This window comes from Stomoxys calcitrans, chromosome 1, assembly GCF_963082655.1.
Source record: "Stomoxys calcitrans chromosome 1, idStoCalc2.1, whole genome shotgun sequence".
In the NCBI taxonomy this organism is placed as follows: Eukaryota; Metazoa; Arthropoda; class Insecta; order Diptera; family Muscidae; genus Stomoxys; species Stomoxys calcitrans.
The window spans coordinates 185,513,567-185,538,936 of record NC_081552.1 but is presented as its reverse complement, the minus strand read 5'-3'; the positions used below and the strand labels follow the sequence as shown (position 1 = coordinate 185,538,936).

General features: G+C 38.6%; 1 protein-coding gene across 7 annotated transcripts in view; it reads right to left on the bottom strand.

The window, feature by feature from the left end:
- Positions 1-6,284: 6,284 nt before the first annotated feature.
- LOC106090691 (death-associated inhibitor of apoptosis 1) overlaps positions 6,285-25,370 on the bottom strand; it is a 154,345-nt gene continuing 135,259 nt past the window's right edge. For 4 of the 7 annotated variants that reach the window (XM_013256974.2, XM_059363531.1, XM_013256978.2 and 1 more), the window contains exon 2: positions 6,285-9,137. In XM_013256974.2, coding sequence (XP_013112428.2) covers positions 7,649-9,034 — 1,386 coding nt within the window. In that variant the 5' untranslated portion in view covers positions 9,035-9,137 and the 3' untranslated portion in view covers positions 6,285-7,648. Of the gene's footprint in view, positions 9,138-14,824; positions 14,935-15,029; positions 15,105-15,203; positions 15,384-25,370 lie in introns of those variants that run through there. The other 3 variants (XM_013256973.2, XM_013256977.2, XM_013256976.2) reach the window with 3 other exon arrangements.

Below are 25,370 nucleotides of genomic sequence, written 5' to 3'. Positions count from 1 at the left end.
TTTGGGACAGTGAGTTGTGTTAGGCCCTTCGACATCCTTCGTCAATTTGGCTCAGATCGGTTCAGATTTGGATATAGCTGCCATATAGACCGATCTTCCGATTTAGGGTCTTACGTCCATAAAAGCCACATTTATTATCCGATTTTGTTGAAATTTGGGACAGTGAGTTGTGTTTGTCCCTTCGACAGTCTCCATCAATTTGGCTCAGATCGGTTCAGATTTGGATATAGCTGCCATATTGACCGATCCGCCGATTTAGGGTCTAAGGCCAATAAAAGCCACATTTACTATCTGATTTTGCTGAAATTTGGGACAGATTTGCATATAGCTGCCATATAGACCGATCCTCCGATTCAGGGTCTTAGGCCCATAAAAGCCACGTTTATTAACCGATCTTGCTGAAATTTGGGACAGTGAGTTGTGTTGGACCCTTCGACATCCTTCTTCAGTTTAACTCAGATCGGTCCAGATTTGTATATAGTTGCCATATAGACCGATCTCGCGGTTTTTAGTTTTGGGGCCAGAAAAAGCGCATTTATTGTCCGATGTCGCCGAAATTTTGGACAGTGAGTTGTGTTGGGCCCTTCGAAATCCCTCTTCAAGTTGTCACAGATCGGTCCAGATTTGGATATAGCTGCCATATAGACCGATCTCTCGATTTAATATTTTGGGCCCATAAAAGGTGAATTTTTTATCCGATGATGCCGAAATTTGGGACATAGAGTTAAGTTAAGCCCCTCCACATGTTTCTGCAATTTGGTCTAGATCGATCAAGATTTACATATAGCTGCCATATAGACCGATATCTCGATTTAAAGTCTTGGCCCCAAAAAAGGCGCATTTATAATCCGATTTAACTGAAATTTGACACATTGGCTTATGTTAGGCTTTTCGACATCAGTGTTGTATATGGTTCAGATCGGTTTATTTTTAGATATAGCTGCTAAAAAGACCAATATTTTGTTATACATAATTGAACAATGATTTGTACTTATTAGTATTTGGTCCAAATCGGATCATATTTCGATATAACTGCTATGGGACATAAGGTATGCTACTTCACTGGATTTTGATGCTAAGTGGTTTACATGTATACCCGAGGTGGCGTTAAGTTCGGCCGGGCCGAACTTAACGCCTTTTTACTTGTTGTTTTATATTATTTTGCAAATAATCATTTAAATCGGTTAAGTATTTTAAAGTTACATATAGGGTGATTTTTTTGAGGTTAGGATTTTCATCCATTAGTATTTGACAGATCACGTGGGATTTCAGACATGGTGTCAAAGAGAAAGATGCTCAGTATGCTTTGACATTTCATCATGAATAGACTTACTAACGAGCAACGCTTGCAAATCATTGAATTTTATTACCAAAATAAGTGTTCGGTTCGAAATGTGTTCATTCACCGTAACGTTGCGTCCAACAGCATCTTTGAAAAAATACGGTCCAATGATTCCACCAGCGTACAAACCACACCAAACAGTGCATTTTTCGGGATGCATGGGCAGTTCTTGAACGGCTTCTGGTTGCTCTTCACTCCAAATGCGGCAATTTTGCTTATTTACGTAGCCATTCAACCAAAAATGAGCCTCATCGCTGAACAGAATTTGTCAAAATTTGAACAAATTTCGAACCGAACACTGATTTTGGTAATAAAATTCAATGATTTGCAAGCGTTGCTCGTTAGTAAGTCTATTCATGATGAAATGTCAAAGCATACTGAGCATCTTTCTCTTTGACACCATGTCTGAAATCCCACGTGATCTGTCAAATACTAATGCATGAAAATCCTAACCTCAAAAAAATCACCCTTTATATCCTTCAGAAGGGAAATTGATGTACTCAACTCCAACACCCTATGTTAACTATGAGGGCTCACCATGTGTTAACTATGAGGGCTAACAACTAATTTTTGCTGGAAGCTTGTGGCCTCCTGTACAAATGTCTAGAACATTTCGTACCGATCGGACTACGAATTTTGACTATAAACAATAGGTACGCCAAAACATAGTCATTTGCTTCCACTTCAGCAACTTAATTTGATAAAGCCTGTTGCTTTGAATCTCTATACTACACAAATATCAACGATAAAATCACAATTTTATTAAAATTTCTCCGTAAGTAATGAGAAAATGACCTACTAAAAGAAATCAGCAAATTATTTTGCTTTAAACTCTATTATCTGAAAGAATTAATCGACGAAAATATTGCTAAAAGCAAATAAAGTACTAGCCTTAAGGCTTTGTGTTTATATCGTTGAGTGTGGTATGTGGTGTGTGCGATAGCAACAGAATAGTGACTTCAGTGTGTTTGCAAAAACACAAGCAAAGTACATCTCGCTTCGTGTGTATCACACTTAGAGGGTGTGTCGAATGATAGCAATCTCCTATGGTGAGATATAAAAATGACGTAAAGGGTCTTTTTTTACCTTGGTGAGAAAAAATTTTAATTTTGCTGTGCCAATCGACCATTTTTTTTCTCACACTGACAAATTTTGACGTGTGTCAAAAGTAAACAAGATGTGTACGCCACATAATAATGCAGGAAAAAGCCAGAAAATAATAATTATTTGCGTAATGAATATTTTTCAAAAATATTTATTTTTATATTGCAAATGGAAACGTTGCAATATGGAGATATATTAGGTCTTGCTTTGGAAAACAGGAAGTTTAGGCAGTTTTGTACATGGAACCTTATTCACGAAAAATGAATGCAAATGCAAATTTGCTTCAATTTTTGTCTGTTGTTTACATGAAAATGGCATGAACAAATCACCAGGTAGTGTACCGTAAACAGCCGAGTACAATTTTTTCTCGCGAAATACACTATCTGTCAACGAGTTTCAGTTGTGTATGTGTATTATAGTTAAGAACCAAAGCACACATAAACAATGACAAAAAGCGCGAACTAGCAACATACACAAAATCAGAGTAAAAATATGAAGTTAAGCGTGGTAAATACATTTTGAGTAGACCTACCATTCGACACACAGCCTTAATGCAATATTCGTTAGTATTTTTATACCCACCGTAGGATGGGGGTACACTAATCTTCCATTTGTAACACCTCGAAATATTCGTTCAAGACCCCCAAAATGTATATATATTCTTGATCGTCTCGAAGTTCTGAGTCGAATTAGCCATGTCCGGCCGTCCGTCAGACGAAATCACGATAGTGGTCGAACGCGTAAACCTACCGCTTAAAATTTTGCACAGATACTTAATAGTGATGTAGGTCGTTGGGGATTGCAAATGGGCTATATGTGTTCAGATTTGGATATAGCTCTTATATAAACTGATCTCCCGATTTGAATTCTTGAGCCCCTGGAAGCCACAATTTTTGTCCGATTTGGCTTAAATTTTGCACATAGAGTTCTGTTCTGACTTCCAACAATTGTGCCAAGTACGGTCCGAATCGGATTTTAACATGATATAGTTCCCATTTAAACCGATCTCCCAACCGAACGATTTACGTGTAGTTTTCTGTTATGACTCCTTTATTCAGCCGGGCTAAATTTAGGTTTTCCCCATAGAAAACCTTATTCAGCCGGGCTAAATTTAGGTTTTCCCCATAGAAAACCTTATTCAGCCGGGCTGAATTTAGGTTTTCCCCATAGAAAACCTTATTCAGCTGGGCTGAATTTAGGTTTTCCCCATGGAAAACCTTATCCAGCCGGGCTGAATTTAGGTTTTCCCCATAGAAAACCTTATTCAGCCGGGCTGAATTTAGGTTTTCCCCATAGAAAACCTTATTCAGCCGGGCTGAATTTAGGTTTTCCCCATAGAAAACCTTATTCAGCCGGGCTGAATTTAGGTTTTCCCCATAGAAAACCTTATTCAGCCGGGCTGAATTTAGGTTTTCCCCATAGAAAACCTTATTCAGCCGGGCTGAATTTAGGTTTTCCCCATAGAAAACCTTATTCAGCCGGGCTGAATTTAGGTTTTCCCCATAGAAAACCTTATTCAGCCGGGCTGAATTTAGGTTTTCCCCATAGAAAACCTTATTCAGCCGGGCTGAATTTAGGTTTTCCCCATAGAAAACCTTATTCAGTCGGGCTGAATTTAGGTTTTCCCCATAGAAAACCTTATTCAGCCGGGCTGAATTTAGGTTTTCCCCATAGAAAACCTTATTCAGCCGGGCTGAATTTAGGTTTTCCCCATAGAAAACCTTATTCAGCCGGGCTGAATTTAGGTTTTCCCCATAGAAAACCTTATTCAGCCGGGCTGAATTTAGGTTTTCCCCATAGAAAACCTTATTCAGCCGGGCTGAATTTAGGTTTTCCCCATAGAAAACCTTATTCAGCCGGGCTGAATTTAGGTTTTCCCCATAGAAAACCTTATTCAGCCGGGCTGAATTTAGGTTTTCCCCATAGAAAACCTTATTCAGCCGGGCTGAATTTAGGTTTTCCCCATAGAAAACCTTATTCAGCCGGGCTGAATTTAGGTTTTCCCCATAGAAAACCTTATTCAGCCGGGCTGAATTTAGGTTTTCCCCATAGAAAACCTTATTCAGCCGGGCTGAATTTAGGCTTTCCCCATAGAAAACCTTATTCAGCCGGGCTGAATTTAGGTTTTCCCCATAGAAAACCTTATTCAGCCGGGCTGAATTTAGGTTTTCCCCATAGAAAACCTTATTCAGCCGGGCTGAATTTAGGTTTTCCCCATAGAAAACCTTATTCAGCCGGGCTGAATTTAGGTTTTCCCCATAGAAAACCTTATTCAGCCGGGCTGAATTTAGGTTTTCCCCATAGAAAACCTTATTCAGCCGGGCTGAATTTAGGTTTTCCCCATAGAAAACCTTATTCAGCCGGGCTGAATTTAGGTTTTCCCCATAAAAAACCTTATTCAGCCGGGCTGAATTTAAGTTTTCCCCATAGAAAACCTTATTCAGCCGGGCTGAATTTAGGTTTTCCCCATAGAAAACCTTATTCAGCCGGGCTGAATTTAGGTTTTCCCCATAGAAAACCTTATTCAGCCGGGCTGAATTTAGGTTTTCCCCATAGAAAACCTTATTCAGCCGGGCTGAATTTAGGTTTTCCCCATAGAAAACCTTATTCAGCCGGGCTGAATTTAGGTTTTCCCCATAGAAAACCTTATTCAGCCGGGCTGAATTTAGGTTTTCCCCATAGAAAACCTTATTCAGCCGGGCTGAATTTAGGTTTTCCCCATAGAAAACCTTATTCAGCCGGGCTGAATTTAGGTTTTCCCCATAGAAAACCTTATTCAGCCGGGCTGAATTTAGGTTTTCCCCATAGAAAACCTTATTCAGCCGGGCTGAATTTAGGTTTTCCCCATAGAAAACCTTATTCAGCCGGGCTGAATTTAGGTTTTCCCCATAGAAAACCTTATTCAGCCGGGCTGAATTTAGGTTTTCCCCATAGAAAACCTTATTCAGCCGGGCTGAATTTAGGTTTTCCCCATAGAAAACCTTATTCAGCCGGGCTGAATTTAGGTTTTCCCCATAGAAAACCTTATTCAGCCGGGCTGAATTTAGGTTTTCCCCATAGAAAACCTTATTCAGCCGGGCTGAATTTAGGTTTTCCCCATAGAAAACCTTATTCAGCCGGGCTGAATTTAGGTTTTCCCCATAGAAAACCTTATTCAGCCGGGCTGAATTTAGGTTTTCCCCATAGAAAACCTTATTCAGCCGGGCTGAATTTAGGTTTTCCCCATAGAAAACCTTATTCAGCCGGGCTGAATTTAGGTTTTCCCCATAGAAAACCTTATTCAGCCGGGCTGAATTTAGGTTTTCCCCATAGAAAACCTTATTCAGCCGGGCTGAATTTAGGTTTTCCCCATAGAAAACCTTATTCAGCCGGGCTGAATTTAGGTTTTCCCCATAGAAAACCTTATTCAGCCGGGCTGAATTTAGGTTTTCCCCATAGAAAACCTTATTCAGCCGGGCTGAATTTAGTTTTTCCCCATAGAAAACCTTCCCCTTATTCAGTCAGGCCAAAAACCACGCACTAAGTAATTTGGCGCTAATTTCTTTCAATGTACTTGCTGCAACTGATGTATATTTGACAACTAACACAGCTGTACGAATAGTGAAAGCAAGGCAAATGTAAAAATGCAAATTTGCTCAGGGGATTAGCGGTTATCGACGCAATGTAATAAGACATTTGACGAGGATCGCTACCTCAAAGGCTGCAAAGGTGGCTACGACACAACAACATGAAGTTTGCCCTCCTCAAAGCTTTCACTAAGTGCAAGAACATACTTGCTGGACTTTCCCTTTCGCCAAGTTATCAAATATGGAACTTATTAAAGAAAAGATTGTATTCATTTATTATCAAAAATTTTTATTACCATATTTGCTGTTGTATTATTGTTTTAGGTTAGCTAATATATTATATTTTTGGGTACAGGTGCGGCGTACACCAAGTAGTATCTCAAGGGATTGTGGGTTGATTGGTATTGGATTTGTTTTGTTTAGTGTGTAATATAAATAAATTAGAATGTAACAGTCGGTTATCTTATCACGAATGCATCGAAAGTTGGTTAACTAAATAAAAATATACGGTTCGTTCATTTTTCAAACAAAGACGGCTATCGAAATATTCCTTGATTTTGAAACATTTTAAAACGGGCCTTGAATGAGGAAACAACAAAAGTTAGTTACTTCAATAGTGCGTGTCAGTTGGATAGTACCACAAAGTTTGGATGCTAATCGATAGAAATTTTGTTTTTGTATAATAATTGCAATTGTATGCATAGAAGTGTTTGAAACAATTTGGTTTTTTTTTTTATTGGAAACTCTTACAATTGAATTTGGAAAAATAAATGTTTTTTAGTTTTTATATTGTATATATATACATACTTATTTGTGTGTAAACATTACATCTATATATTTAATTGCTAAAAGAACGGTGTTGTTTTATATTTTCTCAGATTGCCTTGTGTGGTAACAATTTAACGTTAGAGAAAGCGATTCTCTCGTCCTAAGCATTTGTGTATGTGTGTGTATATATGTACGTACATGGTAATGTTCTAAAAGTAGTGTCTTAGCAAATCTGTTGGTAGAATTTTTTTTGTTTTTTTTTTCTTTATACATTAAGGAGGCTGTTTTTTTTCATACAGAATATACACTATATAACTACTTTAGAAGAAATCAGAAGTTAGTTTTTGTTTTTCTTTTTTTATTAATAAATTAAACAATAAGTTTTTGCATGTTTGTTTTTAGTTTTTTGTAAACATTTAAATATTTTCTTTTAAAACATCATGGATAGTACAAGGTTGAGGTGTTATTTTAAGGTCTATAGACACAAGCGGGTGCTGAGAAGTTAACCTGTTTTATCATTTATTTATGTAGATGCTCGCCATGCCAATGAGCCAAATCAAATTTTGAGGGCTTTCTTAATAGCTTAGGAAATTATTCTCGTCGACAACGTTTTCCATGAAAATCCAACGGCCAGTTAAGACTCATACTTCTACCGCACTCTGGCATTCTTTATGCCTTTCTGTGGAGCTTAGATGGAGTTGTTGGGTATAAGTCCCAACTGGCCGTTAGACTCGTTTGCTTCTTATCACAGGCTTATTTTGCAGGCAGGTGTTTAGTGAGAAAGTACATTTATTTACATTCTTCAGGGCTGCGGGGCGCCAAGAAGTGGTGGCTTCCGATCTCCGGGAGCAGCATTTGCAACGGATGCCTAAGAGAAATATACACGCATGATATCGGCAAAGGGTTTCCGGCACATGGGGCACTTTGTCACAGACGAGGCGCACTTTGCACAGGCCACCACATGGCCGCATGGTAAAAACGCCGTATTGTATTCGTTGACATAGCAAATTTTGCATAGCTTCTCCTCCTGTGTTACCGCTGAACAGGGTTTGTTTGGCTCCAATGGCAGAGCTACGTTGGCACAGGCTTTGTTGTGTATGCGTGTGGCTATTGAGGATGCTGCTGGCGGATCCCTGCTGCATTGCTCTTCGGAGGGGCTGCTGAAAGGGAAATTTGCTAGTTGCGAAACTTCTTCCATAGCACAACCGCCCGCGGCTTCTTGATTTTCCCTTTCTTCTTCGGATGATGATGATGAGCTGGATGATGTGACAGCAGTTATGCCGCTTGTTTCAGCTACTGGTGCTGTTGGTTTCTTGAATTTGTTGACAATAGCCTCTATGAACGATTCGCCTTTCATTAGTTTGACAAAACGACATTTGCGCATCCATAAGGCATGTTGTTCCCAGGGCTCATCATCATCATCCCAGTCCTTGAGGCCGCCACCACAGCTAAAACACTTAACGCGATCTCCCACACCGGTATAGAAGAAACCAGCCTCGGCCAATTGTTCGGGACGCTGCTTCATGTTTCTTGGCCATTCGGCAAAAGAGCGCAGACGAGCTGTTTCAATAGCATACTCTGGCACTTCGGGAAAGAAAGCGGTTGGTGCGGTACTGCTGGAGGCCATATCAATCCTGAGCATGCTGTTGTTGGAGGGATTCGCAACTGTGGATGTAGCAGGTGGGACATCGCCCATGCCATGATGGCCTGCAGGTATTGTGCCTTCGGCAAAGGCATTACGACGTACTTCTATATCGTTTGCTCCGCATATATCATAGCTAGGAGGTGGCAGCAGACGTTCTAGTTGCTCTGCATTGATGGGTACATTGTTAGTTGTGCGTCGTCTCAATAGGGGACAATTGGGCGACCAGCGATAGTGTTCAGGTACAGGCTGATCTTCACGTTCCCAGCGGCCAATCTCAACCTCGCAAAAATAGCATTTCGTCTTGTCGGATTCACCCATGAAGAACATGCCCGAACATGCCAGCTCATTGCGATCCACAAAATCCAATGGCCAATTCTCGAATGTCTTCAAACGTTCATCTTCCCTATGGAATCTATCGTCCATGGCATAGCGTGGCTTAAGTTGACCAATTTCCAGAAAATCGTTATGTGTATTATTATCAGTTTCGTCCTGACTCGTGGACGTTGAAGCAGCTTGCTGGAACCTTGGTGTTATGGTGGTATGATAGAAACTATCACAAGAAAATGAAGGAGGCAGCGTGGGCCCTACTAAATTTCCAGCCATTTTCATGATTATTATTGTTGCTGTCGTTGCTGTTACTTGAAGAATAAATTGAAACTGCTGGCGTTGAGTGCGACGACTTCAAGTTGATTTTTATTACAAAAGATTTAAACTGCAATAAAAAAAGAAAAGAAATATTTGCAATGCATTAGCAAAATTGCTTCAGGTTGTAGACAAAAGGGTATATCAATGAACGATAAGATAATGGTGAGACTCTTAAGACACGTACAGGCGATGATGGGATAAGATTGGGTTGCGATTTCACAGCTACCTCGAGTAGATACGAACATTTATGGCAAATTTCAAAATAGCAATGGTTGATACTTAGGACATTTATAGAGATGGGCGATGGGTAAATACTTACAAGGTATTTACCCGGTAAATTTAATTGAAATCGGATGAAATATGCGCATCCATAAGACTCAATACTCTATATCGGGGATTGGTCTATATGACAGCTACATGCAAATATGGTACGATCTGGACGATATTCAACAAAAAGGTGTGGAGGGATACCAAAGCTCACCGTTTCAAATTGAAATTGGATGAAAAATGCTACTTTTATAGGCTCAATACTCTACATCTGACGACCGATCTATATGACAGCTATATTCAATTATTGTGTGATCTGGACCACATACGATAGGAATGGATTGGGGTCTACCAGAACTCACTGTGCCAATTTTCATCGAAATCGGCTAAAAAATGGCCTTAATACCACCGTGGCGCAGAGGTTAGCATGTCCGCCTATGACGCTGAACGCGTGGGCTCGAATCCTGGCGAGACCATCAGAAAAAAATTTCAGCGGTGGATTTCGCTCCTAATGCTGGCAACATTTGTGAGGTACTATGCCATGTTAAACTACTCTCCAAAGAGGAAAAAGGAGGCCCCTTATCATTGAGCTTAAACTTGAATCGGACTGCACTCATTGGTATGTGAGAAGTTTGCCCCTGTTCCTTAGTGGAATGTTCATGCATAAAATTTGCATTTGCAATACCGTATATCGGGAGATCGAGCGGTCGGTCTATAGGGCAGCTATTCCCACCACACTTCACAGAAATTGATAAAGTTCTAGCAGAACTCACTGTGCCAAATTTCATCGAAATCGCATAAATACCAAAAAAGGTATTTATTGGGTATTTACCAATAAATAGCCAAGTATTGGGTATTTACCCGGTATGAACCCATCTCTAGACATTTACAATGCTAAAAGATTATTGAAAGTTTGACCTGAAAAATGTGGTGATAACTTCTATGATTAAGAAAACTCTGTCGGTCTCAAAACCCTGTGAAAGCGTTTTGAAAGTAAGTGGATTTTTGAAGCTTGATAGATCGGGAAATATTGCCATATGACATTATATATAGGTCTGGCAACTGCAGTATACAGCCAGTGCATGGAACACAGTTAAAACCCCCAACTTTTACCAATGGTCTTTTGCAGTTCATTAGCTGGTTTCTTCTCAGTGTGTCTGTGATGCAAAAATTAGCCATTCTCTGGATTCCGCTAAGTATTGAGTAGTTGGATTTTTGAAGTACTGTTGTCCACCAGACCACAACACCGTACGCTAGCATTGACGGTCAGACCACCGCAGTACACAACCATGACATGTTATTCATGTCGATGAAGTCCTTCAACGGCAAGGGTTGCCACACACTGCTACAACAACATGACATGTTATTATCGCCCCATTCCTAATATTAAACTTGAAGTATAATTAACTCGCCACCAAGACTCCCAAGCGGACAGCACAGACCTCCCAAGGAGAAAGTAACAGAACAGCTTCCGTCTTTTAACGCCTAGTCTACTTTCGGTAGCCCTCTCTGCTTTGTACGAATAGTTTCCTGAGAACTTCCCCTAACCGCAACAGCATATTCGACCACTTTTTTCCAAAGGCCCTAAAAAAGGTTTATAACATATTAGGGGCGAACCATGGAAGGACACACAATTGAACAACGCGTTAAAGTTATTCAAAATCAACATCGACCCTTCAAGTTTAACCACTGCTTATATTCTTAATGGCTATATCTCAAAGTATTGGAGACAGTACCTCTGTGAGATGTTTTTCTAATGACCATCTGTGTAGATCCACAGATCGCCAGCCTGTCGTGATATGCCTTTTAGTAATTAAGTTATTAATAAATTTTGCTACGCTAGTACAGGGCAGCTGACAGGAATTGTTACCAAATTCACGATGGCATATCTGTCAAACTAGCAATTATATGATATTGGCTACATGGTATTTGTTTTATTGGCAGCTCATTATATTGTTTACTAGCCACCAAAAGCATTTGCTTCTGAGTATATTTAACAAAGAAAGTTATTCGTGATGTAGTTTAAGAGTCTAATGTTGGCGAACTCAAACAACTCATAGTAGACAAACTGTTTATCGCACTGTGGTGCGTTCTACCAATACAGTCAAGTGGGGGTTGGTCAAGAGTAGGCTCAAATTTAAGGAATCCTAGCCGTAGTGGTTAAAGATGAAAGAATGCAATATATACGAGCTCAAGGCAGACGATCTGACACCATAGAAAAAAAAAGTTGGACTCGAAAGAGCAAAGGTGTTGCTGGGGTTGCACTAACTTGGTGATTTTCCATCGTGTGCCCTGAAGAGAAAATTCTCCAATTGAGCAATTCCTCCAAAAATGATCATGTTTACTTAACAGAGGGCAGGTACAATGTTCTATCTCAAGTGATGGTATGGGCAGAGGTGGCCGCCTTCAATCGTTTTCATGCAATTTATAATCGAGAAAACAATTTGGAAGCTGCTTTGGAGCCGTGGGCAGGCAAACATTTCGATCGTAGATATTGGAAGTGCCAACAAAACTCGGCACCGTCACTTAAAGCAATGGTAAACCAGAATGGCTAAAATATCAAGTTTCCGCACTTCATTTCATCCACACAATGGCCTTGCACTCACCCGATGCCAACCGAGTGAAACTGTTTGGTCCAGTGAAACTGTTTGGTCCATTTTAAAAATTTTAATTAAAAATTTATACAACATAAATTTAGTTAAAAGGCATTATTTTATTCTACAATCCAAACATCTGTCAAACCAGAAAAAATAAAGCTTCTAGGAGATCCCGATCAAATCGGGAGATAGGAAGTCATTTGTTGGAAGTCACAACAAAACATCACATGCTCAATTGTTAGCCAAATCGGACAAACTTTGCGGCTTTTAAGGGCTCAAAAAGTCAAATCGGAAGATCGGTTTATATGGGAGCTATATATAAATCTGAACCGATATGGCCCATTTGCAATCCCCAACGACCTACATCTATTTTAAGTATCTGTGCAAAATTTCAAGCGGCTAGCTTTTTAGGTGTTCGACCTCTATCTCGATTTCGACACACGGACGGACATGGATAGATCGACTCAGCACGTCGAGAGGACCAAGAATATATATACTTAATGGGGTCTTAGACGAATACTTCGAGGTGTTACAAACGGAATGACTAGATTAGTATACCCCCATCCTATGGTGGTGGGTTCAATAAGGACTACAAAATATGCCAGTTTGGATGGAACTGAAGAAAGCCATTGTACGGTAATGGGGCGAAATACTGGCAGATTACATTCGTGCAACTCATTTTTTCATCCCCTCAGAACCAAGGCAAAAGTGAAAGGGTTTGGAAATGTACATTACTGCCACACATTTTTGTCATTTGAATTAATAACAAGTAAAAAGGCGTTAAGTTCGGCCGGGGCGAACTTTGGATACCCACCACCTCGGGTATATATGTAAGCCACCTTTCGTCAAAATCCGGTGAAAATGCATACCTTATACCCCATAGCAGCTATATCGATATATGTTCCGAATTGGACCAAATGCTAGTAAGTACAAGTCATTGTTCAATTGTGTATAGCAAAATAATGATCTTTTTAGTAGCTATATCTAAAAATAAACCGATCTGAACCATATGCGACACGGATGTCGAATAGCCTATCGTAAGTCACTGTGTCAAATTTCAGTGAAATCGGACTATAAATGCGCGTTTTATGGGGCCAAGACTTTAAATCGAGATGTCGGTCTATATGACAGCTATATCCAAATATGGACCGATCTGGGCCAAATTGAAGAAGAATTTCGAAGGGTCGAACGCAACTCACTGTCCAAATTTCGACGAAATCGGACAATAAACGCGCCTTGTGTGGCCCCAAAACCTTAAATCGAGAGATCGGTCTATATGTGGCAGCTACATCCAAATCTGGATCTGAGCCGAATTGATTGAGCTTATAAGGGGCCTAACGCAACTCACTGTCCCAATTTTTTGCAAAATCGTACAATATTGTGCCTTCTACAGCCTTAAAAGTCCATATCGGATGAAAGATATATATGGGAGCTATATCTAAATCTGAACCGATTTTGATGAAACTTTGCACACATATTGGGACGTCACAAAAAGCACTTCGTTCCAAATTTGAAAAAGATCGGACAAAAATTGTGCCTTCTACAACCTTAACAGGTCATATCGGATGAAAGATATATATGGGAGCTATATCTAAATCTGCACCGATTTCAATGAAATTTTAAACACATATTGGGACGTCAAAAAAAAGACACTTTGTGCCAAATTTCAAAATTTTCAAAATCAATAGCGTTTGTCCTTGGACCAAAAAAGACTTATGCAAAATTTTGTGAAAATTGGACAACAAATGAGATCTGTACCATGATTACAAGAATACATGGATAGACAAACAGACGGACATAGCTAAATCGAATCAGGAAGTGATTCTAAGCCGATCCGTTTACTTAACGATGGGTCTAGCTCTTCTCCTTCTTAGCGTTGCAAACAAATGCACAAATCTATAATACCCTGTGCCACAGTGGTGGTGTAGGATATAAACATGTGACCGCTTGACACAATGATACTCGTGTCAGCTAAACGTGGGAAAACTTGACATTTTTATAATATTTGCGAATATTGATTAGACTATTTAAACAATTTAGCTTATATTTTATTTATTCGTTTAGTATTCATAACTTTTTAAACGGCATGTTATTGATGTAATTTTCAATTTTGTCCACCTTGTCCGTCCAAGAAATTTATCACTATTTAATCAGAGGTATTAGAACTTTGAAATTGATTATGGCGACTTTAACAACACCGTATTTGATTAGGCATTGACTGATGAATTTCTGATAAACTTTAAGAAAAAAACACTTCGCAATCACGACAGTTTATTTATTTTTGAAAACAGCCAAGTTCTTGGCGGCTGTTGCGACGTGAACTGATATCAAACTGATACAATACCATAACAATAATGAAAATTTATAGCAGTTTTTTTATGAAAGAAATTCCAAACTGGCGTCGGTCTGGTCTTGATAGCTGTTAGTATTATGGCATTACATATTTAGAAAGAAATGCCATTGAAAAAGTTTTATGACAATATAGGTATAAAATGGTTTTTTACGTTATATTGCTATAGCATACTGCGTTTTAACTTTTTTTCTTCATAATTGGCACTATTTTGATATGTACAAAAAAAGACACAAAGCTCAGCATTTTCGAGCCTCAAAAAGTAACTGTCTCTTGCTCTCTTTAATTTTCTCTTTCGAAGAAGAATATCATGCGCACCCGAGTTTTCCGAAACACATATACTGGAAAGTATGTATGAAGAAAGACAAATGCTACAACCACCACCAATTTGTCTATGGCGTATGAAAAAAAAACCGAATCCCGACATGGAAGTATTGATTTTTTTTATATTTTATTTAGCACAGAAATATAATATGTACATTTGAATTTTACATTATATATATATATATATTTTAGAAGAATTTAATAATAAAAACCAACTTGTATTTTGTATAGTGTGAAAAAAGGTTTTTTGTGCATATTTTTTTTTCGTATTATGTGTTTATAGTTACAGCCTAATCTTAGTGTATTGATTAAAACTCAAGCTCGAGTTTTAATCAATACACTTAGATCTACCATCACAGGCCGCAAGTAAAAACAAATTTAATATGTTTCAGTTTAATTTTAAATTTTCACTTTAACTCACTAGCTGTGCTGGCAATACTGGCCCTAAAACATTTCTTCACTTTTCATTTATATAAAATTCTGAAAAGTATAAAGTATTTTATGTACAATAGTAAACACTCGCACTTTGTCTTCGTTGTAATCTTATCTACAAAAATGTTTAATTTTTTTTCTACATTTAAGCTTATTTAATTACCGTTGTTATTAAAATTTACGTTTACTGTTTCTCTTATTCTTTTTATTTGATATCTTTATAATGTTCAGCTTTTTCTTAATATCTTAGAATATGTATATCTTTTCCCATACACAATCCTATGGTTTTATTATTCCCGAGTTTTATTTTCCGATAACTCGCACGATGGCGTACACTTTTACAAATGGAATGACGACTACGTTCCGTATACAACTTTTGCATTTTCAGAACTATATGTGTGTAGAGTAGAGTAGAGAGCTCTACTTTCCACCAGCCAAGGGTTTTTGTTGTTATTGCCCCCATACATCCGTACAACACTATATGTGTCTATCTGTCGTTTCATTAAGTAAGCCAGAGAGTGCGAGAAGATTCCGACAAGAGCCAGAGAGCGAAAGAGAGAACTTTTCGGCATTTTGGGGTGGTAAACAACCGACAAAGAGAACAACAACAGCATAACATACAATTTTGTGAATGACCGAACTGCAATGGAGTTTAACATAGCCTATGGTAGATGTAGCAGCAAATAAAAACTATTTCACCCCTAATCGGCATCTAAGCATTCTAATCTAAATTCCTATTGTTGTTGTTTCTTTTCCTAAATAAGCAGTTGCCACATGTTTAAGAGTGTCATGGGAAATTCCACTTAACAAAGTATAAGTAGTACAACTATTAAAGCATGTCTCACTCTAAGGCGCCGCATTGATTTATGGCTATATATTTATGACATTCCATTAACGATAAGCAAAATTCACAAAACTTAATGAAGCCTTAAAATACGAAAATAAACAATACAATAAATAAATAAAATAAATACGAAAATTCACAAAACTTAATGAAGCCTTAAAATACGAAAATAAACAAAAACAAAAAGGAAATAAACAGAAATAATGAAAATAAACAAATCTCATATTCCCTCCACCATGGATCGCATTTGTCGAGTCCTGGTATCTCTTATTAGGCCAACAAAGGATAAAAGAAAATAATTGTTATGCTTTTGGGGCTATATTAAGTTATATTCCGATTCGGGCCATAATTGAATTGCATGAGGTCACCGTAGCGCAGAGGTTAGCATGTCCGCCTATGACGCTGAGCGTCTGGGTTCGAATCCTGGCCATGTAAAACTTCTCTCCAAAGAGATATCGCACTATGTTGAAGGTCATGGAAAAAGCCCTTGTATCGGATTATTGCGCCCTCAAGAAATCTAAATCCCAAATCGGTTTATATGACAGCTGTATCAGTATATGGACCGATTTGAACAATATTTGGCACAGTTGTTAGGTTAGGTTGAAAAGGGTGTATGTTCATGCCACTATGGACATACACCTAAGCCTGTAATCGGCTTGACCTCTAAAACGAAAATTTTTAAGTTAGGAATTCCGTGCTACTTACAAAATCCTTAATTGTTTTCAATAACACTGCCCTAAGTTGGTTCATGTCTGGTATTGTGTCTCCGCCTAAGTGCCAGTATCTGTTAGACGCGAAAGCCGGGCAATGACAAAGGACATGCTATGCTCATTATCTTCCCCGTTAAGATACCAATAGCTATATTGACCTCCTTCTTGCTACCTTCCAGTAATAGCCTCGTCTTTTCACGATCTGGATCCCCCCATAGGATTTTCGCCATCCTACCGACCGTTCCGCTGTTCCACAATGTTGCATGCGCATTCGTCGCCCACTTCCTTAATTCGGACTGCGTCGTCCCGAAAGGCTTCGGGTTAAACAAGTTTATTGATGGCAGTCCTCTGGCCTTCACCGCCAAATCGTCTGCCCTCTCATTTCCCCTACTCCGTTATGTCCCTGGATTCTCAATGTAAACCCCAAGGTCCACTCTGTCCTCTAGCTTATCCATCCGTATAACATGATCTTTCAGATGGCAATACTAGGGTTCCGTCAATCCAAGACTGTGCCGATGGCAGCAGTGCCTCGCACTCGACTTCAAGTTTCATCTCAGGTATCCGATCAAAAACTTCTTCCCTTCCTTCTAGGTTTCCTATCGTCGCCTCGATTATACCGCGATGGTATGAGTTGCTCCCATCCTCGATCCATTCTCCCATCGACTTAAGTCTCATAGCCGCAGTGGTCGCCTCACACTTAATCTGTATGTTAATGGGTACAGTTGTTAGAAGTCATAACAAAACATGTCAAAATTTCAGCCAAATCGGATAAGAATTGCGCCCTCTAGACACCCAAGAAGTCAAGATCCAAGATCGGGTTATATGGGAGCTTTATCAGGTTATGGATCGTTTTCAACCATACTTAGCACAGTTGTTGGAAATCATTACAAAACACTTCATGCAAAATTTCAGTAAAATCGGTAAAATCAGTAGATCAACTTAAAATGACGATCAAGAATTTATATACTTTATGAGCTCTTAGATGAATATTTCAAGGAGTTACAAACAGAATGACGAAATTATGTTAAATTTTTCAGGCGGAATGCTGTCAAACTCCATATAAAAAAGTCTGTTTTTATATATATATATTTTTTCTTTTGATATCTTTAATCTTTTTTTGTTTTGTTTTTTGATTTGGTATTAGGTTAAATAAGCTAGATTAAAAAAAACTGGAAAATCCTTTGTAACCTTTATCTTTATTCATCCCCTTAAATGCAAGAAATATTCTGGCATCTCTTTCATATACACATGTATCTTTTTTGTTATCTCAATACTCACTAAATATCTCACAAACATAGCAAAAGCCTACCACATCCACCACCACCACCACCAATTTCTACCATCTGTCAAAGAAAAAACCAGCTGCTGCATAAAAACAGACACATCTAGAGATTTTAACATAACCACTCACTGTTATGAGAGAGAGAGGTTGGTTCTACTTACTGCTCAGCGGTGTCAATATGTTCTCACTGATTTGGTCGTACAATGGTATTTTATTCATTTGCTGCTTGTGTGTATAATGAATACAGAAAAACCACATATTCCAAATGTAAGCAGTGCTTTGCACGCAAGTACATGTAGCTGCGCACTGTGCGGCATCATTACAATCGATAGCAGTGATTGTAATATGGAAATGTAGTGAGTATTCTAGTATTAGTAGTACTCACTCATTTTCAATTTCGAAATTCTATTGTAATGTTATATGATAGTAGAGAAGAAATAAACACATCAAGGGTATACAGAGAGGGCTGACGAAGAGAGTCACATAGAGAGTTTTTCGACTAACGAACACTGGATAAGGGAAGAGGAGGCCATTTCTAAAATTGTTGGTTGGGTGGGCGAAGGTTGAGAAGAAAAGTTACTGACATCCACTTGATAAGAATGTAGACGCGAGTGCAAAATTGTTTCATTTTTTATGAAGCGCAGTAGATTTTTTTGTATTACTACAGCCCCACCAAACACACAACGTTGCATGTATTTGCTATTCTTATTTTATTTATCTCATGCAAAGCAATGGTTTGTTGTTTTTTGTTAATAAAAAATGTGTACAAAAAAATCATCACATCATCAGTACCAGTCACAGCCGCCAGAACGTTTAGTCATCATAACCACCAAGCATGAAAACAACCATAAATATAAGGCAAGCAGTCACTCATTATTTCAATGCGCATACATATGTATATATAACAACTAGATATTATGAATGTATGTACATACGTTCATTGTAGGTATATCGAATTTTCTACAAACGCAACAGTTTTATCATGTGAAATTATACATGAAATTCGAGCTTTGGCTGAACTATGACCACCTTAGCCCCCCACCTTCGGACATTCCTAAAATTCATTTCAAGTTTCTTCTTTCTACCCATTATAATTGAATTCCAGGCAGACAATTGCAGCTAAGTTTATAAATCAATTGCTTTCGAATATTGTACGATGACCGGGCGACGCCAGTACAAATGGACAGACTGGCTGACTGAATGGTGCTGCAATTCATATTTCTCAGCTAAGCGTTTTTGTAGCTTTGCATATTCAATGCATCGCTGTTGTCCTAGCAATAAAGTACATGTATGTATGCATATTTGTTCTTCTTCATGGGTTTGTAGTCTTTCTGTTTCATTTTTGAGTTTTTGCTTTTTTTGTTCTCTTTGAACGGGCTATCATTTTAACAGAAATTCCAAAGTTCTGGTTAATGTTGTTTTTCAACTTATTGTTCCCATAATACTTAAAACAAAAGAGCAAGATTCCAATCTGAAAACCCACTCACTTTGAATGCTGCCCCCCTGCCATATCGTTCGCCAGCATTCAAACTTTATAAACACCCAGCCACATGCACACACACACACACACGTACACTCCAGTGTTGAGTGAAGTGAGCAAAGGCTACAATTCTTGTTTATTGCCTGCAATGAGGAAAAGCAAAAACAAAAATCACAACAGCAGAACGAATGGAATACGATCAACGACCACTTCAGACTGTCACAACATTAAAATGTGGCTAAAAAAGTGGCATTTGCCATTTTGGCGGTGGAATTATGTATTCTATGGAAAAAAAATGTCCGCAGTGTATATCAAACAGTATACAAATTAAATCAACAAATAAAAATTAAGCTTGACTACATTACATATACGAGCCTACCCTCTCATAATGTGTCTTGTTGCACAAGTTCTCAACTCTGGAAGGATTTCTTTCCAGTGTATGAGTTTGGAAGATATAACAAAAAGTCTGAAAATTGAATGCCCAAGAACTACAAATGTCAGAACGGTTTACATGGGACTACCTACATACACATGTACAAGTATCTTACAATGAAAATGTATTGGAGATAGTCATTTAGTTATATATAATAACTTTGGCACATTCAACAACCCTATTGCTAAGTGGAAAGGCCCCATGAACATTAAAGTCATCAAAGTGTGCCGGTTAAAAATGCTGCAAAAAGGAGAAAACGTAAACAAAATCATGTACTTATGTAAACAAAGGGAAAATTAATATCCTCAATGACGAGAGCTATTAGGAGTTCAACAAATTTTATGTCAGCTGATTGTTTTCCGCAACTTTATTTAGTGAATCCTGCAGAAGAGACACTAAACAAGGTCTAATTCTAAAATTGCATTCCTTCTAGAAAAATACGGAGGACCTTTCCAAGAGTCCACAACCACATTTTAAGAAGGACCAATGTGTGTAGAAAGAGGGAAATTCATAGAATTACCTTTGGCAAAAACATACAGAGGTACTTGGTTATACCGACTTAGACATTAAGTCCCACTAATTCTGTAGCATTTAAGTGAGCGTTTGTATGTCGATATTCAGCTGATTTCACAAAGTAAAAACAGATGTTTGATGTCTTGAGACTGGCTGATAATGTCAAAACCTTTAAGAATATCGATGAGTGTTAAGACGAGTTTTGTTTCTGCGACATTACATACTGGATTAATTATTAGAATAACCATAACAAGGCTAGCAAAAGTTGGCTTTGTCTTTGACAGAAACAAACAAACAACAACAACAACAACATAGTATATATATGGTCTTTTTATCTAAACAAGCCTTTAAGCTGTTCTGTTAAAAAAACCCCCGACAGTATAATGGTGAAGGTGAACCAAAAAGTTGCTGGTTGGCTTTAAGTACTTCACTATTTATGTTGTAGTGACATACAACAGAATAAATGATGATGGTGGTGGTGGTCTCTTTTGAAGTTCGCCTCGTATTTTTTCCTAAAGCTAAGTTAATGGTGCAGTTGGTTGCTTGCTTTGTCTTCTGGCAGCTAAAAATTTTTAGCCATGTTATGTTTCTGGGCAAAACCAACACGCAGAAGGTGATTGTGATTGTAAACCAAATGTGTATTTTCTGCTATTATTTTGTTTTTGTTTCCACAGAAACAAGCCAACACACAGTGGGATGAAAGCGAAAAAAACAAGTAAAAGCCTGCAAAGTTCGGCCGGACCGAATCTTATATACCCTCCTCCATAGATCGCGTTTGCCGAGTCCCGATATCTCTTTTTAGGCAAGCAAAGGGCAAAATAAAAGAATTGCTATAATATTGGAGCTAAATCAAGTTATGGTCCGATTAGGACCATAATTGAATTGAATGTTGAAGTCCATAGTAGAAGTCATTGCGTAAAATGTCAGCTAATTCGAGTAAGAATTGTGGCCTTTAAGGGCTCAAGAAGTAAAATAGAGAGATCGGGTTATGTACCGATTTAGACCATACTTAGCCCAGTTGATGGAAGCCATAACAAAACACGTCGTGCAAAATTTCAGGTAAATCGATTCATATTACAGCTACAATATATCAGGTTATGGACCGATTTCAATCATACTCAGCACAGTTGTTGGAAGTCATAATAAAACGCCTCATGCAAAATTACAGCCAAATCGGATTAGTATCTAGTGACGCAAGAAGTCAAGATCCAAGATCGGTTTATATGGCAGCTATAGCAAAACATGGGCCGATATAACCCATTTACAATACCAACCGACCTACACTAATGAGAAGTTTTTTTATATATATATATATATACTTTATGGTGTTTTAGACGAATATTTCGAGGAGTTACAAACAGAATGACGAAATTAGTATACCCCCATCCTATGGTGGAGGGTATAAAACACTCCGGTTTAAGAATGGTTAGAGATGAGACCTTCACATTTTCAACAATTTGGGCAGAGGTGATAACGAGATAATGTAAAAAAATTCAAGGCTTCATGGCGGGCCCCAAAAGTTGGACAACTTGGATTTTCGAAAATTTGTTTGGGCTGCTAAATATTCATTTGTGGTATTACTTCCAACATTTTTGTTTTTTTTTTTTTTTCTTTCCGCGATATTGGACTTAAATTATTATTTATTTTGTCCGAGGACTGCTTCTTGAAATTTTACACATGATCTCGTTAACACCCATTCTCAATAGGGATATTTTTACTAGTTGTTTTTGCGAATCTATCCCATTGTGCAACATTACAACCATATAGCGGAGAAACACGATTGCAGAAGCTGGTGGATGTTGGTTGGCCAACTAACTAACCAAGCCACCATTATCATCATCCGCAAACGCTAAGCCAAACCAACAACTGAACCATAGCCATAACTACAGCCTTTTTATACCCTCCACCATAAGATGGGGGGTATACTAATTTCGTCATTCTGTTTGTAACTACTCGAAATATTCGTCTGAGACCCCATAAAGTATATATATTCTTGATCGTCGTAACATTTTATGTCGATCTAGCCATGTCCGTCCGTCTGTCCGTCCGTCCGTCCGTCCGTCCGTCCGTCCGTCTGTCTGTCGAAAGCACGCTAACTTCCGAAGGAGTAAAGCTAGCCGCTTGAAATTTTGCACAAATACTTCTTATTAGTGTAGGTCGGTTGGTATTGTAAATGGGCCATATCGGTCCATGTTTTGATATAGCTGCCATATAAACCGATCATGGGTCTTGACTTCTTGAGCCTCTAGAGTGCGCAATTCTTATCCGATTGGAATGAAATTTTGCACGACGTGTTTCGTTATAATATCCAACAACTGCGACAAGTATAGTTCAAATCGGTCCATAACCTGATATAGCTGCCATATAAACCGATCTTGGGTCTTGACTTCTTGAGCCTCTAGAGAGCGCAATTCTTATCCGATTGAAATGAAATTTTGCACGACATGTTGTGTTATGATATCCAACAACTGTGCCAGGAATGGTTCAAATCGGTCCATAACCTGATATAGCTGCCATATAAACCGATCTTGGGTCTTGACTTCTTGAGCCTCTAGCGTGCGCAATTCTTATCCGATCAGAATGAAATTTTGCACGACGTGTTTTGTTATTATATTCAACAACTGTGCCAAGTATGGTTCAAATCGGTCCATAACCTGATATAGCTGCCATATAAACCGATCTTGGGTCTTGACTTCTTGAGCCTCTAGAGAGCGCAATTCTTATCCGATTGAAATGAAATTTTGCACGACGTGTTTTGTTATGGTACCCAACAACTGTGCCAAGTATGGTTTAAATCGGTCCATAACCTGATATAGCTGCCATATAAACCGATCTTGGGTCTTGACTTCTTGAGCCTCTAGAGTGCGCAATTCTTATGCGATTGAAATGAAATTTTGCACGACGTGTTTTGTTATGGTTCCCAATAACTGTGCCAAGTATGGTTTAAATCGGTCCATAACCTGATATAGCTGCCATATAAACCGATCTTGGGTCTTGACTTCTTGAGCCTCTAGAGGGCACAATTCTTATCCGATTTGAATGAATTTTTGCACGGAGTATTTCGTTATGATATCCAACAACTGTGCCAAGTATGGTTGAAATCGGTCCATAACCTTATATAGCTGTCATATAAACAGATCTGGGCATTTGAGTTCTTGAGCTTTTAGAGGGCGCAACGTATTTTATTTTTACTTTCAACAACTGTGTCAAATAAGGTTCAAATCGGTTCATAACCTGATATAGCTGCCATATAAACCGATCTGGGATCTTGACTTCTTGACCCCTAGAGGTCGCAATTATTATCCGATATGCCTGAAATATTGTACGACGGATCCTCTCATGACCATCAACAAACGTGTTTATTATGGTCTTATTCGGTCTATAGATACAGATCCCATATAAATACAGATCCCATATAAATCGTTCTCTCTATTTTACTTCGTGAGCCCCAATGGGCGCAATTCTTATACGAATTGGCTGAAATTTTACACAGGTCTCCAACATATAATTTAATTGTGGTCCGAACCGGACCATATCTTGATATCGTTTTAATAGCAAAGCAACTCTTTTCTTATATCCTTTTTTGCCTAAGAAGAGATGCCGGGAAAAGAACTCGACAAATGCGATCCATGGTGGAGGGTATATAAGATTCGGCCCGGCCGAACTTAGCACGCTTTTACTTGTTTTCATTAATGATGACTGGACTGAGAGAATGTATGACTCTTGCTTAACTAAACCCTGGGCTTGAATGAGCTCCTCGCTTTATTTTTGCCATTATGAGCACTGGTGGCTGGCTGTGTATGTTTAAATGGCTTAAAGCAATCAATGTTTTTATTCCATTCCTTCTTCATCTCGAGAAGTACTTCTCGCCTCAAACAACTCACGAATGGCCACCAACATAACATATCTTCAGCAAACTTTGTACCCAAAAGCAGGAGATTGCGTCTGGGGGGTTGGCGGAGCTGCTTGCTGCCAGCGGGCACGTCAGCATCTTGGGCACCAGCACACCACACAACAGTGCTTTTCGAAAACCTCCAAGACTGTGAGAAAGTTTCTGTGGAATGCAGTCAAACAAGCCTCGTTGCAATTACAACAAACAAATGAACATAGCACACCAAGACCAACCACAGCCATAATCTGAATCTGGGAATCAGTCAAGCAGGCTACAATGACAAACAGACACCAGAGCCCAAGCAATAGCCCACTATTGACATGTAGCTCTCCATATCCCCAAGGCTCTCTTTTATCTCTCTCTTTCACAGACAGCATGCAACATAAATGCAGTCATGCCAGAGCACCACAGCCGCATATCGTTAAAATTTCCCAAAACCCAGCCAACTCAATAGTATTGTTTTACTCCAACATGGCCATATAGTAGTAAATAAAATAAAAAAAACACCAAAAGACGCGTAAGAGGAGTAGAAACAGCCAATGCTGCAGACATAAACATTACACCGATTAGCAGCATATATTATAGTAACCATCATACTCCAGCAACAGTCGCCAACTCTGTTCAATGGAGGTTAGAAAGGAACGGCTCTATATTACAACTCAGGGCCGTTGTGCGCACAACAAAGTCGTAGACTTGACAAACAAACAAAAAAGCTGAATCAAAAAAAAAAAAAACATCAATGGGAAGTGAAAAACTTTTTGAAAAGGTTCAATGCACAGCAGTGTAGTATGGTTGAGTGAGTGTATGGTTGCATGGATGGTGGTAACGGCAACATAACAATTGTATATAAGTACCTCGTCGATGTTGTCGCAGTTGTTGACAGAGAAGTGCAATATGTTGGAAATGGATTACAAAGAAAATCCAAGATACATACATATATGGGAGTAGCTTCGCTAACTAATATACACTCACACACACACAGATATCGATTTGTTCATTAAATGAACTAAAAACCCACATGTAAACTACAGAAAAAGCTATCATAAATTAACGATTGCTTTTGAAGATAATCCATAAAAACTGCATGATTATTCTCAACTAAATGCGGAACTTTCTAAGTTTTCCTTTCATTAAATCATTAAACGCAATAATGATTAATGCACACAGAATTTATTA